At 40.8% G+C, this 17177-nt stretch overlaps 2 protein-coding genes across 3 annotated transcripts; one reads left to right on the forward strand and one right to left on the reverse strand.

Moving 5' to 3' along the window:
* Nucleotides 1-369: 369 nt before the first annotated feature.
* opn7a (opsin 7, group member a) lies at nt 370-5896 on the forward strand. The gene is made up of 5 exons (XM_069692061.1): nt 370-457; nt 1747-1909; nt 2248-2375; nt 3968-4302; nt 5264-5896. The coding sequence occupies exons 1-5, from the start codon at nt 370-372 to the stop codon at nt 5894-5896; spliced, it is 1347 nt and encodes a 448-aa protein (XP_069548162.1).
* A 1804-nt stretch (nt 5897-7700) lies between these two features.
* ripk1l (receptor (TNFRSF)-interacting serine-threonine kinase 1, like) lies at nt 7701-15880 on the reverse strand. Of its 2 annotated transcripts, none has more exons than XM_069692063.1 (11): nt 15806-15880; nt 15276-15438; nt 13606-13762; nt 13319-13456; nt 12998-13229; nt 12725-12874; nt 12117-12193; nt 11905-11977; nt 11124-11732; nt 10839-10988; nt 7701-10148 (listed from the first exon to the last, which is right to left on the reverse strand). In XM_069692063.1, exons 2-11 carry the CDS (start codon nt 15434-15436, stop codon nt 9850-9852), a joined length of 2046 nt encoding a protein of 681 aa, XP_069548164.1. In that variant the 5' UTR covers nt 15437-15438; nt 15806-15880; the 3' UTR covers nt 7701-9849. The 2 variants fall into 2 exon arrangements, with proteins under 2 accessions (XP_069548164.1, XP_069548163.1); XM_069692062.1 differs by having other exon boundaries at nt 11896-11977.
* Nucleotides 15881-17177: the final 1297 nt, after the last annotated feature.

Here is a 17177-nt window from a genome sequence, read left to right on the forward strand (position 1 = left end):
TTTCTCTTTCCGCTTTCCGCTCACCCTAACTGGTCCAGGCATATGGCTGCCCACACTTAAGCCTTGTTATGTCAGAGATTTCCTTCCTGTTAAGAGGGAGTTTTTACTTCCAGTTGTCGCTCATGTGGTAACTGTTGAATTGTTGGGTTCATCTACAGCCTATAAAGTTGTAAATTTCTCTAGCAAGGATTTTACTGTGCTAATTGCCCTAAAATGACTTATGATGTGATTAGGCGCGATATAAAAATACTTAATAATAATATTTTGTGGATAAGATAAAAGGAGACCCAAAACACTAACATGTTAAAACCTAAACATGTCAGCTAGGCCAATTTCTAAAATTACTTTAAAAAACCTTTCTGTTTCCAGATGGGGCTTTTGGCAGAAGACATTGCATTCCACTCCAACATACCTGTGCCACTGGATATAACTGTGGCTGCGGTCTACTCTGTTTTTGGTGAGTCAAGTTGACAAAAATGTTAACCCATGTTATCTTTTATTTTTCTTCTTGAACAGACCAACAATTGTGTCTTTAATAGTCAATGAGTTTTCTATAAACTCTGCTCAAGCTGAAATGAGTAACAGCATGAAGCCAGACAGCACACTGTGAAGTTTACTTGTTTTTGTTTTTTAACTCTGCCACTAGGCAAGTGTAATGCATTTCACGTTCAACTGTATTTAAATACCTATCAAATACTGTACATGTAGCACTTCCATCTGTATTTACTGCTTATGTATACCTGTATGTCTGTATAATTCCTCCTCCAGAGTACAGTTGTGGTACAGACCCAGCGAGGCAGCTGTTCATGTGTAACACAACAACATAAGAGGTCCCTCATAACGTATTCTGTGACTGTGCCACATACTGTGAAAAGAAATCACACCCAGGTTAACTTTCATCTCAGTCTTTGATCTGAGCAGCATTACTGGAGAACCCCTATAGGTAGTCAGCTACTGCATGCGGTTAGAAATCAAAAAAGATACAATTGTAATATATGAAATCTATTTCGTGAATGCAATTATTTTCTGATAGTGATTTGACATGACTAATTTAAAGATGTTAACTTTATAGTCAAAGTAATTCATTTCCTATTTTTTTTTAAAATTTTGTTTTGAGGAACTGATTGATTGATTACTGATTTGGTTTCGACTATGTGTTCTGCCTGGTGGAGATATGTCCCGATGTAAGTGTGTTTTTGCTGCTGGTGGATTTCTGTCTGTGACGTTTACCATTCTTTCTTCTTTCATCAGCATTATGAAATAAAATGATGAAGCAGTACTTCATTTAGAAAAATATTGCAATATCTACATTTGATCTTTAAGAAAGAATTATTCATTTTTAGATATTTGCTTATTTGCTGTCTTCCTGTAGAGGGTAGATACCACTATTATTACATATTTGATTATAAACAAAAAAACCATAAGCTTAGCTTATCATAAAGACTGAAAACATGGGGACACAGCGAGTTTGAATCAGGCTAAAGAATTGAGGCATAACATGCTGGTTACCCTTGCCTTGTATGAATCAGACGGATATGAAATTGTTATGTGTTGTATCCTCTTCAATTCTAAGCGAGAAGCATTTAGCCCTTATGTTTGACCTTCTTTAAATAAGACAGTTGACAGCTTTGTGAGACAATTCCTGAAGAACCAAAACCAGTTCCCTAACATGATCACCTCAGTCTTATGGCCCACAATCAGCACTCATTCACATTTTTGGAGTTTTGGTATGTTTTGTTTTTGCAGGACTGTGTTCCCTGTTTGGCAACAGCACACTTCTGTACCTCTCCTACAAGAAAAAGCACCTCCTAAAGCCTGCCGAGTACTTCATCATCAACCTCGCTATTAGTGACTTGGGCCTGACTCTGTCCCTTTACCCCATGGCGATAACTTCGAGTATCTACCACAGGTACCAAACTTGGCACCTACTGTAGCGTTAATAATAATAAAAACAATGAGAAATATTTTTTTCTCATAACGGGAGAATTGATCATCTCCAGTAAAACATGCCATAGGGAAGATTGATTAGAGATCTTGCTTTTGAATAAGAGTCCCTTCCATATTTCATGGTCCATTTAATGATATGGTTGGTTAGCAGTATGATTGCTTGTAGGTTCACTGATAGGGCGTGTAATGCTCAAGCTACTCTCTTCTTTTCCCTTCCTCACCATCTCCCTTATCGATCTTTCTTCTCTGTCTTTCCTTTGCGCTGTCCTCTTTCTCACACCCCCTCGCCCGCCCACGTAGGTGGCTGTATGGGAAAACAGTGTGCTCCATATACGCATTTTGCGGCATGTTGTTTGGCATCTGCAGTCTGACCACTCTGACCCTGCTAAGCATGGTGTGCTTTGTGAAAGTATGCTATCCGCTTTATGGTAAGTCTTCAAATAAGCCTATTTTTGCCCACTGAAATGACATGGGATTAACAATCACATCCCTAAATGACTGATTGTTGATTTATTTGTGAAAAGAAAAAGAAATGATAATCCCTCTGTGAAGCACTGCACATGAGCCTTTCTTTGATGACTGACAAGTTGAGTGGCTGCACTCAATAAGTATTACTTGTGATGTTGGTTAATGCAGTGCAAGTGGGAATTAACTTGGCCACAAGGAAGTGCATTTTCCATTCAGTGTCAGAAAAGGGTCTCTATACAGAACAGTTGCACCTAAACACCAATACTTAACATTTTGCTTTATTTTCTATTAATATTGAGCCACTAAAACAACAATCATTGTAAGAAAATGCTTTCCTTTGAAATAAGGGGCTACAAAAAGATATGCTCTCTTTAATTGCATTTATTTCTATAGTCTCACCCTGAATTTTAATGTCATGATGTCTAAGTATCTTAGGCTGACGTAACATCATTCTTCATTCAATCGCCTCTTGCTTCACAGGCCTTATCTTCCGCCTGTTGCTGCAGGCTAATGATGCCTGCCGTTGTCTTATATTTTATGCACGACCTGAGCTACCTTGAAAATTGCCAATCCATATAATTACCCCATGTTCCTTCAGCACTCAAGTGAAATGGATAAAACTGCCGACCAACCTCTCTTTATGGTAAAGGTGCTCGACTCGACATGACGCACGACACAAAACTCTGACCATTATAGACTAGATATGCTCTGCTTGCTTCTGTCCGGAACATACCCAACAGTGGAAAATAAAGATGACCAGCAAGGGCCTCCTTAGTTGTCTTATCTCTTTTGGAAAAGGCCATATTCTCATTAATTTAACCACTGAGGAATCAACTTCATCTTGGGTGAGGGAGAATACCCCAATTTGTCTGCTGGGGGAAGAATCCATATTCTTGCAAGACGCTCATTCGAGTGCCAGCTACACCAAAGACGGGCACCTATACTGTCCAAGAACTCAATGGTGGCAACCTATGTCCCTTTAGAGATGTGATTGACACCATTTTGACAACAACACGTTGTGTCATCTGAATTCAGTGATTAACAGTAAACTGAAGATGTACAAGGCAGCAGCTTTAGTGAGAACCCTTAGTGTTTGTTCTTTACTGTACGCTAAAGGACAGAGCAGCGAATGGTTTGCCAAAACACACCGATGCTGAGGCAGTTTCATTCAGAAACATCTTTTTCTGGACGGGGTAGATAACGGGGCTATTGTGGCCTATTATCCGCCATCAAAAAAGGTTGTTGTACCGTCAGTTACGCAAGCTGGCACACACGTGGAGTGACGCACATCTTCTTTCTTTCAAAATAAGGTGAGATAACAGTTTATGAATCCCCTGGTGGAGTAAGAGCCTCTGAAAACACACAAACGTGTATTCACATGATGAGGCAACTCAGTCATGCAACTCACAGAACCAGGCTCATCACATAACCAAAAGATTCTCCTCATTTCATGCAAAAACAATGCAGCATTTTGGGGGCAATTCCAAAAATAAGAACTGTAATAGAATCATCCCAACCAAATGAATAACATAAACCTAATCTGTTTTCACAGGAAACAGGTTTAACTGGGTTCACGGCCGACTGCTCATTGCCTGCGCTTGGGTCTATGCCCTGTTGTTTGCCTGTTCCCCACTGGCCCACTGGGGGGAGTACGGACCAGAGCCTTATGGCACCGCCTGTTGCATCGACTGGCGCCTGTCCAATCAGCACACTACAGCACGCTCTTACACCGTGGCGCTGTTCGTCTTCTGCTACATCCTTCCCTGCTGTGTTATCGTAGCCTCCTACACGGGCATTCTGGTCACTGTGCAGGCATCCCGCAAGACTGTGGAGCGGCATGCAATGAGGCAGACACACATGAGCAGCATCCAGACAATTATTGTTAAGGTAAGACAAAAGCCTGACAACTGCAAACTATTATTAAACAAATTAATCATAACTATCTTTTTCTTATTACACGCTACACGCATCCTCGCCATCAACAGTAAAGTGCTACCATACATTATATGAGAGTATTATTAGTCCACTTGCACGGTTCCAACTTCGTGCAGTCTACTGTACCCACCTACACAAAAAATAAAAAGCACAATCATTTGCTCATATCTGTGATTATTGATCCAAGTCTTATCTCCTTAGAGACAGAGTCCGCTGCAGACTTCCTCAAACCTTCATTTGTTGAAGAAATTGGCAATGACCTCAAAGGTTCCTCCATGTGATGCAGCTTCTCATGAGCAGAAAGTGGCTCTGGTTGTACTGTGATGGATGAGAAGCTACTGCTGCCTTTGCTGATAAATCATCATATATCTTAGATTCATCAAATAAAAATTAAATACATTAAAAAAAAAATTTAAAAAAAAATCCCACAAAAGCACATTATTGCTCCCTATGTAATATCTGAAGGCTATTGGTCAAATCTTTCCAGTTGAGAAGAAAATTGCGGAAATTCAGTCAGCCAGTCATTGTTTAGATTTTATTGTGTTTTTAAAGGATAAAATGAGGATATCACATTAATTGCCATGAAAAGATAAGAACCAACACTGACATTTTGCTTATAAACCAGATAAAAGCTCAAAGTATACCTGTGTGCCATAAACATGAACACTGTAAACTATTTTTCTAAAAAAAGACAGGTTACTGTTTAAGTATGCCCTTTAAACAGAAAAGTATGTATTGATGATTTTTTTTTTCTTTTCTTTTTTTTAATGTTTACATCTTTAGTAGAAACTAACAGGTAGTATTGGTCTTTTCATGTGATTTGTTAAGAAAAAATGCACCACAGCTTTTTTCAAAGTTCATTATTAATTACACTTTTCTACCCTCTGCTACTTTTTTTTTTTTCTTCTACAAGCTGAGCGTAGCTGTCTGCATTGGTTTCTTTGCGGCATGGAGTCCGTATGCTTTGGTGTCCATGTGGGCCGCCTTTGGACACGTTGAAAACATCCCTCCTCTGGCATTCGCCATGCCAGCCATGTTTGCCAAGTCCTCCACCATCTACAACCCAATCATCTACCTAATGCTGAGGCCGAACTTCCGCAGGATAATGTGCAGAGACCTGGGTGCACTATGCCACGCCTGCCTGAAGAGCTGTCTCTGCCCACGGGGCTCAGTGAAGTGCTGCTCGAAGCCAAAGATCAGGGTTCGACTTCGCACAGTCCACAGGCAGACCAACCAGCTCCCCTCGTCCAACTCTTCTGCTCAACCACCTGTGATGGCGTTGAAGGACCACAGCTGCGAGAGGCGCCAGGATGCCTTTGAATGCTTCGGACGCTATCCTCAAACGTGTGGTGTCGCTAACCCGGCTGCTGATGGCAACTCATCAAAGGGTCGAGACGCTCCAGTTTCCCATAAGCAGGGAGCTGAAAGTGTGTGCTCCAAGAAGTCCCTGATGGCCACCATGTGTGCAAAAAGGACGTCAGAAACAGTCAACTTTGATATCAATTTAGAGATGGTTCCGGGGCATGCAAAAGTGGCTTGGCCCTGATTATTTGTCATCATTTATATTATTTAAAGAATATTTACGATCATATTTGCAGGTTCATTAACGCGTGCAATTACTTAATATATATTTTTCAGGAAATATTGTTCAGGAATTCATAATTTGCCCCCTAAGTGTTTGTAAATGTCCCCCTTCTCTTCTCATTCTTATTTCTCCTCTTCGTAACGGGCCAGCTGTGCATTACTTTGGCTAATGTGACAAAAGACAGAATGGCAGATTAAAGCAGGTAGCCTTAATTTGAAGGGTACACTTCATTTGAAGCTTCATTTGTTTTTGACAGAGTTGTTAAATGCAGCTGCGCTGCAGTAGCGTCATGTTAGCTGTTGATGTTTCGAAACCACATGATACATTGGAAATTTGAGGCTTTGACTCAACGAGAAACAAAAAAAGTTGTTTGTGTCGATCTTTAGGATCCTATTTCAGATACTTTGAAAGTATCCGGTCCCCATGGCCGCATTGATCATAATTTCAGCTCGACTTAAAATTTATACAAAAAAAATATATATTTGACTGCCTCAAACACTCCTCCAAGCAGTATTAGAACAGTGCTCCACATACTTCATTTACTCGCAACAGTTTGATTGAGTTGAATGAAGAAAAACTGTTAATATTTAAAACAATAAGAGATTTAGAGGTTTAAACCGAGTTTTCTTACGTTTCGCCCGTTTTTGACTTATTCACTTGAAAGTCATAATCTAATTAATGTAATTGTATTTCAAGTGTTTAAAGTGTCTAATAGTACCTTCAAATTAAAGATGACATTCTGACCTTCTCATATTTTTGACAACGGCTATGCAAATCCTTGTGGGCCTTATTAAGTGCTTAATATTAGGTTTTAGCAGTCGTTTACTGTTAGTATCAGTAAAACCTTAAGTTTGACCTCTGGAAATTAAATCAGCTGCATGAACATATGACTTAGTTTCATACTATATTAGGGTCCCATTTGTTATAAATGTATGATGCATTCATATGGTCTCTACACTGTAGTAATCTTGAGTTTCACCGCTTTTAATCATGGCTTTGTTGTGAAAAGGGTTTTTACATGTATTTCGGGATTTCCAAGGTTAATTATTAAAGCCACATACCAGCGTGTGAGCATGACAACTAAAAGCCATCTCATTTCAAAAGCTGTTAACACTTCCTTCACTATGCCAGCCCAAGTATTGTTTACACTTGACAACTGCAGGTATATAGTTGATGGTGCTTGATCATTTATCTGTGTTCACATTGTGCAGAACGCAGCACTGTTGCAACATCCTGTTATTAAGGCATGGTACAATACTGTCTGTCTCTATTATGTGAACAACACAAATGGAATATTTGACTGCCTAATAATACCATACATTTATTTCACCACAACAGATGGAAATAAAAGAAATGAAACTAACCTATGGAAGCCTAATAATGCCTCCGTACAAAATGAATCCATTCACTGGCGGACAAACACCATTAAGTTCCAAGTTAATTGTTCGTAAATCCATCGTGTGAAGTAAACACGACTGCAATGGAATCTGTGCAAAATCTTTGACAGTGTTTCAAGCTATTGTTTCAGTTTCTTATCCAGGCACAGAAATATGTTGTTCGTATCCGCTGATCCCAGGGATTTACAGCCATTTCATCTAATCTGAATAAAATGCTGTATTATCATTTTTACATTGCGTGCTTCTGTTGTGTGTCGTGTTTTGAAAGGCCAGCTCCTTTTGATGACTAAAGCTGCTTCATTAGATTTTGTCTGTTGATCATCAGGGTGCCATTTAAACATCATCCTTAAATCTGATTAAAAAAAAAAAAATGGATGTAATTACAGTTAAGAAAACGGAAATCCCGCATTTGTATGCCAGCACCTTATCATTATTCATTCCCGGAATGAAGGGATTAATTTTCTTCTGTTTAGTTAAGACCTTATCAAACTCACCAGGTGAAAAAAAAAGAAAAAAAAAAGTCTGTTTGATTTGCAATAAGCACACTATCATCACATCTGCAATCCACTAAAATAAGGTTTTCAAACACTCTTCCAGTTTAAACGTTCTCACTCAATAATCATTCACATTGGAAAATAAAATGCTTGTGCGATTTTTTTTTTTTTTTTTTTTCCTACAGTCTAAATTGTAGTTTTATTTTTAGTTCTGTCTCTAGTTTCATTTATAAAAACAAGGCTTATGTCAGGTTCAGACTTGGTGATTTTACTGGGTGTCATGTGGTGGACACTGACGATATGCCAATTGCTTTAATGGTAAATGCATTTTCCGGTGACACGACGTAGTCTGAATGCAAGTCGACGAATGACACGTTCGGAGGTGACAGCCCTACAGCTGTTTTCAAACAGACAATATATTTATAGCTCGCCGCTGGTTGTAGGAAATAACAGAAGGAATTAGGAAGAGCTACCGAAGTAGGAACAACAGTCAGCATGAAAAAGTCCCGTTCAAGTTGTTGAGCACCAAATACGAGATAAATGAATTCCACAGGAGGCGTTTTAGAAACATATCTTCACAGTTTATTCTGAAAATAAAAACGGTATCCCAGAAGAAGTCGGGTTGGTAAAGGCTTGTGGGTTTGCGGACAGGTTATGGAAGTCGTTTCGGTGACGCCGCCCACGTGCGGTCCAGTGTTGCGCGGCAATGAGCTGCATCAAGAACGAGGGCCGAGGCACAAAACCGCAGCACTTTGTAAATGAGTAGAACGAGGCGTGAACGCAGCGCCGCGGTCGTTGCCAAGAGCGAGAAAAGGAGCTCGTCGTCCAAAATGTTTGACATGGCGCGGCGCAGCAGCTCGTCAGATCAAAGACGACGACGCGACGTCGTCGCGGCAAATCCGCACGCCGGATACTAAACCGAGCATCCGACTTCACGCGCACTTCTGTTCTGCTGACAGCTGGGGAAACGACGTCCGTGGCAGCGCATCGAGCAGGTCTCGAAAGGAAATGGGACTTTGACCACTGCGCACACGCGTACTTTAATCGACAGTTTAATTTACATTTCATTCTTTCTTTTTTTTCCCCCGCTTTACCTATTGCGTAAATCGATGGCCCCGCAGATTATAATTAAAAAAAAAAAAAAAAAACACCAGACGAAGTTTATGTTAAAATATTACTTTTGTAATAATTCCGGCTTTGATTCGCCACATGTGACACGTGAATAAGAACGACTACGTAGAGTAAAGGATCAATGAATTTGGAATTCCGTGATGAGAAGAACCTGAACGCCTCCTGCTCGTAGAGACAGGCTCTAAAACAGGAAACACCAAGCGGTCGTTTGAGATTTAAATATGAGCTCATAACTCGGGGTGGGAATCACCAGACGCCCCATACGGTGTCGTCCTGATCATTAAAGAACGTACATCAAAACAATGTGTTACCTTTTTCAACTGCATCTCACTTCAGTTATTATTATTATTGCAGCAAAAATGGTATTCGTCAAGCAGACAGAATGACCTCCGCTGTCATAATAACCTGTCAAAAATGACCGGTTATTAATATAAAAAATATAATATAAAAGTATTTATATGATAAAATATTGTTACTTGGCGCCTGTGTATTGTGTAAATATCACCACACAATATTATGCTATAATTTTTTTTTTTTTTTTTTTTTTACCCCGCCTGTCTTTGTAATTATTACAGTAATAGTCCGAAGGATCATTTTATCGAAACGAGTGACGGCGGGACAGCGTTCACTAATTCGCCATCAACTATTTCTGAACTCTCTGATTATCATGAGTAACATTGAATCATTGATGTTTGTGTATGACATACCCTACTACGTTATTGTATAACAAATCCTTAGCACGTAAAAACAAAACATCTTTTTTTTTTTTTTTTTTTTTTTCATAGGTTTTTTTTTTCACTTTTGGTTGAACCAAGTCTCGAACCCTTGACAATACTTTATAAAAGGTGGCTAATTACAAGGGAAAGAGGCAAATCGGTTAAGTTAGAAATGCTTAGGACGTCGTGGAAGAAGAGCCGCAGGTGTCCAATATTTTCTGGAGGACATCTACCTTAATGCTTCCTTTCAGGGCTTGACAAAGCTTCCCGATGGTACAGCCGATGCATCCTTCCTTCATTTTCCAGCACTCCAGCATCTGGTGCACCATCTCCGGCAGGCCGTCCCGGTAGTAGTCGTGCTCTATGGTCTCTATTTCCACAGCGGTCAGACCCAGACGCCGCGCACAGCTCTTCCATTTGGCCCCGATGTTGCCCCTCAGAAGATCCAGGTGGATCTCAGTCACGGCATGGTCCTCTGAAAAACAACAACAACAACAACAACAGAGAAAGATATCAGGGCGCCAACAGATGAACGGCTACTTATTAAACTGATCAGAAAACATCTGAGAGTGACCCTCTTTGTTGAACTGGAGAATGCCGTTGCCATTAACGATTGGAAAACTGTTGTCGTAACTGTTACTTTGAAAGTATTATCTATTAATAACTCCAAAAGACAACAACAACAAAAAAATCTATAAAGACAAAAAAAATATTAGCAACTAATAACTAACTCAGTGTTTCAGACATTCTTGCCAACGGTTTGAGCAACAGGAAGAGCTAACACGCCAAGATATGCAGTAATCCGCTAGTACAGACGGAGACAAAAAAAAAAAGGGTCCTTGGATAAAAAAAACAAAAAACAAACATGAACGTAAATAATAATGTAAACAAATGCTTACCGAGGCAAGAAATGCAATAATGTTAAGAGTTTTAGTGAGCAATACTGAATGTAAACATAACTCGTGTTTGCTTAATTGGAAATGTTGCAGGGCCAACTCAGAGCTCCTGAAATGCAATGGTTTGATGCTTCTTCTGGTCACATTTAATAAAACACTGAATACCTTTACGTTTTGGACTGTTGGTTGGACAAAACAAGAAACTCGTGCTTAAAATGTGCATCAAAACACTGTCGTGTCCGTCACGCGAGAGAAATGTTGTGGTTTACCATATTTCAGAATGCCTTCTTGAATGGGAGAGCTAGCTGTTCTGTTAGTAGGTAGAGATGAGAGACTGTGGGAGGGCTCATAACCTCTGATATTCATCATGTTGTTGCTTCCGATCTGGATCCCACTGGCATTCTGAATGAAAAGGGATCCTGCAACGAGCACAAGACAAACACACTTAAACACGGTCGCTCCCAACACGTGCCAGTCAGGGATGAAACAAGGAGCTGTGACCCCTGCAGGCATCCAGCTTTAAAATTCGCTGTGGCAGATTTGTTCGGACGTACCTTGATCTTGTAGCGAGGAACACTTTGAAGGGGTGAGGTAACGCCCCGCGGTGGCGTCAGGAGCAGATGTATCAGACACCGGGTAAGTTGGGCAGGACTGCTGCCGGTCAAAGTGGGAATGTGGATGTTGCTGGTTAAACTGTGTCAGAGAAGGCGAGCTGGCAGACATAGGCAAGTGGGATGGAGTAGACGTGCCGGAGTTCATGGACTGGTAGAGACCTGCCGTGGGGCGATACAAATCCTCCTCCTGGCTGGTGGGCTGCACCGGCTCGGCTTTTGTCCAGGAATGGACAGAGGATCTGTCTTGTTCCGGCTGCCTTAAAGCATAATCTGAAGTGCAGACATGGCTTTGCAGTAAAGGATTTGAGAAGTTGTTATTGGGGTAGTTGGCAGAATCGGGCTGGTCTTCACAACCGTAGCTACCATATTTGTGGTACTGAAACTCCCGGTCCAGTTTCTCTTCCAAAACTGAAGGGCTGCTCGGTGGCTTTGCATCTGTCTGAACAGATCCCATAAATGGATCGTGCTGGATGTCATGCAGGTCCTCAATACTGGCTTCAACCGGCACTGATACACTTCTGTCTGAACTCACCAAAGGAGCTGGGCAATCTGCAAAGTAGGAATCCAGATTAACATCAATAAAACCGCTCAATCCTTTTCAACAACTTTTCAAGATTTCGGAACATTTAGAACATTGAACGTGACACAGCACGCCACGGAAAACATCAGAGAGTGTACAGTACAGTATATCCAGGACATCAAGATTACCAACCGTGCTCACTTGATGAAAAAGGAGGGATCATTGACAAAGATTTCATCTTCTCAACAAGTTCGTCTGGGCCTTCATATGATTTCTGTATTAAAAAGTAAAATATATATAAAATACTCACAGTCTGTATTTATCTTCTATTGCTTTAACAGATTTGCTGCTTCATGTCTTTCTTGATAACTTTTCAAAATGACCACACCAAATCCTAGAGAAAATACATTTACCCTCAGATCATGTAAAGCTTCCTCGACATGTGGTTCAAGCTTTTCAATGTAGAAAGGACGAAAGCAGTTGTAGCCCTCTGCAAGAGACGGGAAAAAAGAAGCAGAGGATGAGAAGAACACCGTGGGGATCAAATTCCTGAGCTTGAAATTGAAGTAAGAACATTTTTTTATACTGTACGTCTGTACAATATATAAACATGATCAGCTGAGAATAAAAGCAATACACTGCAGTCCTCTGAAAAACTCTGATTAGGAAAATTACTAATCTTCGTCGGAAATAAACAACCACACATCTTTCAACATGTTCAGGAAATGTTATGTTGAGATTAAAGGATTACAATTTACTATACAATCCCTTCAATAATTTCCTAATAATATCACATTTATGCATTTTGAGGCACTGAAACAATATTGCAACTGCGTCATTACATTAACGTCATTATACTAGACGTAGGTTAGCTGCCTAGAAACTAAAACTAGGATTAAATCAAACTTTGAGTGCACAAGTTGCTCTCTTTACATTTGGCGTCACTGGCTTTTACAAAGATGTTCCGCATCACCGGACGATGATATCTTCCACTATGTGCTCTGCTGCTTAAAATACATACCTTTAAATGTTGGTCGTTGCTGCGGATCGTGATCCCAGCATCTCTTCATCAGATGAATTATCTCTACAGGCGTTTCCCCTGGAATGAGGTCCTCTGCTGGTCGGTCCCCGTTACGAACACACTGGCTGATTTGGTCTTCACTCCTGGCATCTGGCCAAAAAGAGGAACTTACTTTGAACGTCTGTGTGGCTGCGACATTGACTCACTGCTTCATTGTTTGCCCTGCGAATGCTTTGTCTTGTCATGAGGACATAGTTTGACATCTCAGCTCACTTGCGTATGGTTCTTCTCCGGTGAGAATGACCCAAACCACAATGGCAAAACTGTACACGTCAGACTTCTCAGTGGAGACTGTATGCACACTCCCTAGGTGCTCCGGAGCCATGTAGCTTAGTGTGCCGGCACCTCTGGCCCCAGCTGACTGGTCCCTATGAGTCTTCCTGCGAGACTCCTTCTTTGTGAGTTTGCTCCATGTCTGGCAGGTGGCCAGGCCGAGGTCTGCGATCTAGAAAACAGAGGAAAACCTATTTAGCATGACCATAATGAAGGATGTCAGAATCATAAATGCGTCACGGGCATCAGAGTGTAAGGCACCTTGATGTGAAAATCTTTATCCACTAAAATATTCTCCGGCTTGATGTCCTTGTGTATGACATGCCGTTCTGTTAGGTACACCATCCCGTCCGAGATCTCCAAGATGATTCTTCCCTTGATGGATATTGGCACATTGACCTAGGAACAAGGAGAATTCAGTGTATTAACCCTTCAATTCATGTTGAAATACCATAATTCCATATATTCAAAAGGTGACACACTATGGATGAAAACAACAACAATAAATCTCCCTTTTAAATGTGACCATAGACTTGAAACCTACTGACCGCCTCTAGCATGAATAACAGGTTGCCTCTGGGGATGAGTTCAATGACTAAGGAGCAGTCTCTATCCTCCATAATCACACCCAGCAACTTGACCACTCGCTCATGGTTCAGGCTCGCCATGATGTTCCCCTCCTCCAGCAGCGACTTTTTACTCTCCCTAGAAAGTATAGTGAATATAGTTAAAGCCAGTTATGGCATGGGACAAGGGGCAGAATATATACATCATGTTGAATCTTGTTGTGGACGTAGGTAGGGGCAGGACAAAGGGATGCACAGATCTGATAAGCCAGATGGGCACGGCGCTGATATCATCCTGATGAAAATGACCTGGTACGAGGACATGAAGTGATAAGTATGTTATAAATACACTTTTCAATTTCCTTTTTCTGATTACATGTACAGGTGAACAACCAACTCAGTCCATTTGTATTAATACACAGAAACTTAGAAAGATGGCTTGTATGTTGAACATGGCTAAAATAATTCAGGTTTGTCAGCGCTCCAGATTTCAGTAGTGCAGAGTGGTGGAAACTATCACATCCAGTGTTATTAATCCATCTGGATCTTTATCAACTCGCCACAATCAATATAAAGCTTTTAAAGTTTATTATACCTGCAGATTTGACAGTCTGCGAGTAGGTTTTACGAGTTGTCTGGCCTACCTTTAACTTCTCTCCGATTTAAGAGCTACTTATAGTGCTAAAATGCTTTGATTGTTACACACAAACCAAAACACCTTAGATGTAAAGTTTCGGAAATGACATAATTTGTACGCATATTTAACAAACTCAACCTTTTAGGAGCTACTTGTTGTCTCCGGCTGATTCACGAATATGGCCCCTTGATTTTTTTTGGTTTTTTTGGGGTGAAATTATGTGTAACATCGTGTGTTCGGACTTCAACAAAAATATGAATGAAGATTTTAAGAGGAAGAGCCGCAAATGTAGTAATGCATTATCCGTAATATTGTTGTTAATAATTTCTGATCTGTAAAAAGGGATGTTGGACCTAAATCCGGGGCGGCACAGTGGTGCAGTGGTCAGCATGTCATTAAGTGGTGGTTCTACAAATTGCCCTTAGGTGTGAATGAGAGCGTGAATGGTCTTTGTTTCCGTCTGTCTCTACGTGTTGGCCCTGTGATGGACTGGCGACCTGTCCAGGGTGGACCCTGCCTTCGCCCAATGTGAGCTGGGATGGGCTCCAGTCCCCCCCCGACCCTGTTCCTGTTCAGGATAAAGCGGGTATAGATAATGGATGGATGGATGGATAGGACCTAAATATCTGCTTTTTCAGATGCGCTAATGTCTCTGTCTCTTCTCCATGTTAAAAGGATTTAATACAAAAATAAATCAGTGAATGTTGTTGGGTTTTTTTCCACAGCACACTTCCACATTGACAATAACAGATGACACTTGGATATTCTTTTTTTTTTTTTTTTTTTTTTGCACAGTTAACACTGTGAATCTACCGTCTGTGCAAGTAAAAAAAAAACAAAAAAACAACAACCTCCAAAGCTGTACGGCTGGGTTGCGTGGAGAGCTTTTCTCGAGTGCGCCGGACACATGACTCCAAAGTTATGTTCAGGGGAAGGGGGGATTACCCAGCACTGTCCACGCACTAGCACACACACACACACACACACACACACACACACACACAAGAGAACTTACTCGTTGCGAATAGCGCCGGTGTACATCGTCTTCAACACCACCTGGCCGAGAGTTACGTGGTAGCACAGGTACACCTCTCCAAACCCTCCGTAGTCCAGGGGCTCCTTTATAATGAGATCAGTCGACCTCATATGCAGCGAGGGGTCAGACGCGGTGGCCATCCCTGGGAAGAAAGCACAATAAAAGCATCTGAACCAGAAGCGCCGCAGCTCAGGTACGCCCAACACGAATTGTTTTGAACACCTTTATTATAGTTTTAACGTAGCCGTGAATATGCCGAGGACACAAAGTGGACGTCAGGAACCGACCGACCGTAACTCTCAAAAAAAACAACAACACCTCGACAGACTCACGAGGGAAGCTAGCAACACATAACCCAAACTTCCCGCAACAACAACACAAAATAAAACCCCCTCTATAACTCAGCGCTTATAACCGAACTCATAACTCTAAAAAAAAAACAACAGTTCAAACACCTTCATTCGCTCCCCAATACCGAACAAAACTCAAGTAAAATAAAAAAGACTTACCGGAGTGTGCTGTACAATCCGCGTAGAGCACTTTATTTATATTTCCGGGAATTCCTCGACGTCCGCGTTCAAAAATGAAACGAGACAGACGACATAAAAAAAAAAAAAAAAAAAAAACTACAAACAGCCCTACTAGTCGATAACAGGGACAAATCAGAGCGGCTAGTAGATTCAGGTTTGTGTGACCTTAAACGCATATAAAAAAAAAAAAAAAAAAAAAAAAAGACAAAACACAGGGGACATGATACGATTTAAAAGTGCCTTTCTCACTTATTTCTGTCTTATTGATTATAAATGAGTTGTTTAGATGAAAAAAAAAAAGACTACTATTAAACCTGGCGTGGGACATTGTTGCCTCATACTGGTGTAATTATTCATTACAAACGGAAATACCTTTTTTTGAACTTGGTAGAATTGAATGAAAACGTGACTTGATGATGACACTGATCAAATCTCTTTTTTTTTTTCTTCCCCCGGCTGTATCTTAAACAGCATCTGCCATGTTAGAGATAAAAGCTTTTTACAAGAGCATACAAAATGAAAAGGCAAACTGTAAAGACCTTTCGGGCCAAAGTGGTGCCCAGGCCGAAAAGAAAGTTCATTGATAAAACAAACATTTATGCGAAACTAGAGCGGGGACCACCTGAAGTGTAGCCTCTGACAGGTGCGGGTGATGTGACGTGTGACACGTAGGCCTACATTTTGAGCAGCCTGTCCGTGAACGCCCACGCTGTAAATCCTTCCTTTTAGACACTAAAGCCACAACACAATATCACATTTACTTATCTCCTATTGTCTCCGTTTACCGGCTGACAAATGTCTGTTATTCACATTTATTGCTGGTAATCTTTATAAGTGTCTGTAACAGTTAACGGGTAATTGCGTGAGCACCGTAACCAGTAATTAAACAAAACAAACGGGTGAATGAAATTACCTCGTTCACACGCCGACGACATTTCTTCCACGATTCTGATGGTTTGAACACTAATCTGGACGATCGAGATGAAGTGATCAGACTCATTTTCATTAAGGCTGCAAGATCCAGCGTTGATGCTTAATAACTGTGTGCAAATAATTGAATTATGGGTCCTCCAGTCAAATTAGCGTGTTGTTGACATTTCCATGAACTCAACTGTTATGACATCAGCATACATCATTTCAGACATTCCACTATGAGACAAACGGTTTTAGACATATTTATCACTAAACTAGTTGTCAGATGACAACTTTTATCACTGCGAAATCTCAGGTGAAATTGAGACGATTAGATGGAGGCAAGAATAACAGTTCCATCGTGCTGTAACAGGTTGTCAGCATGCAGTGGACTGATAAACAGCTCACTTCACTCTTGTGTGGTAGGCCTCTTATTACT

This window comes from Brachyistius frenatus, unplaced genomic scaffold (assembly GCF_029030835.1).
Source record: "Brachyistius frenatus isolate BFR_SWC_R1_liver_20210118 unplaced genomic scaffold, ASM2903083v1 Contig_12, whole genome shotgun sequence".
Classification (NCBI taxonomy): domain Eukaryota; kingdom Metazoa; phylum Chordata; class Actinopteri; family Embiotocidae; genus Brachyistius; species Brachyistius frenatus.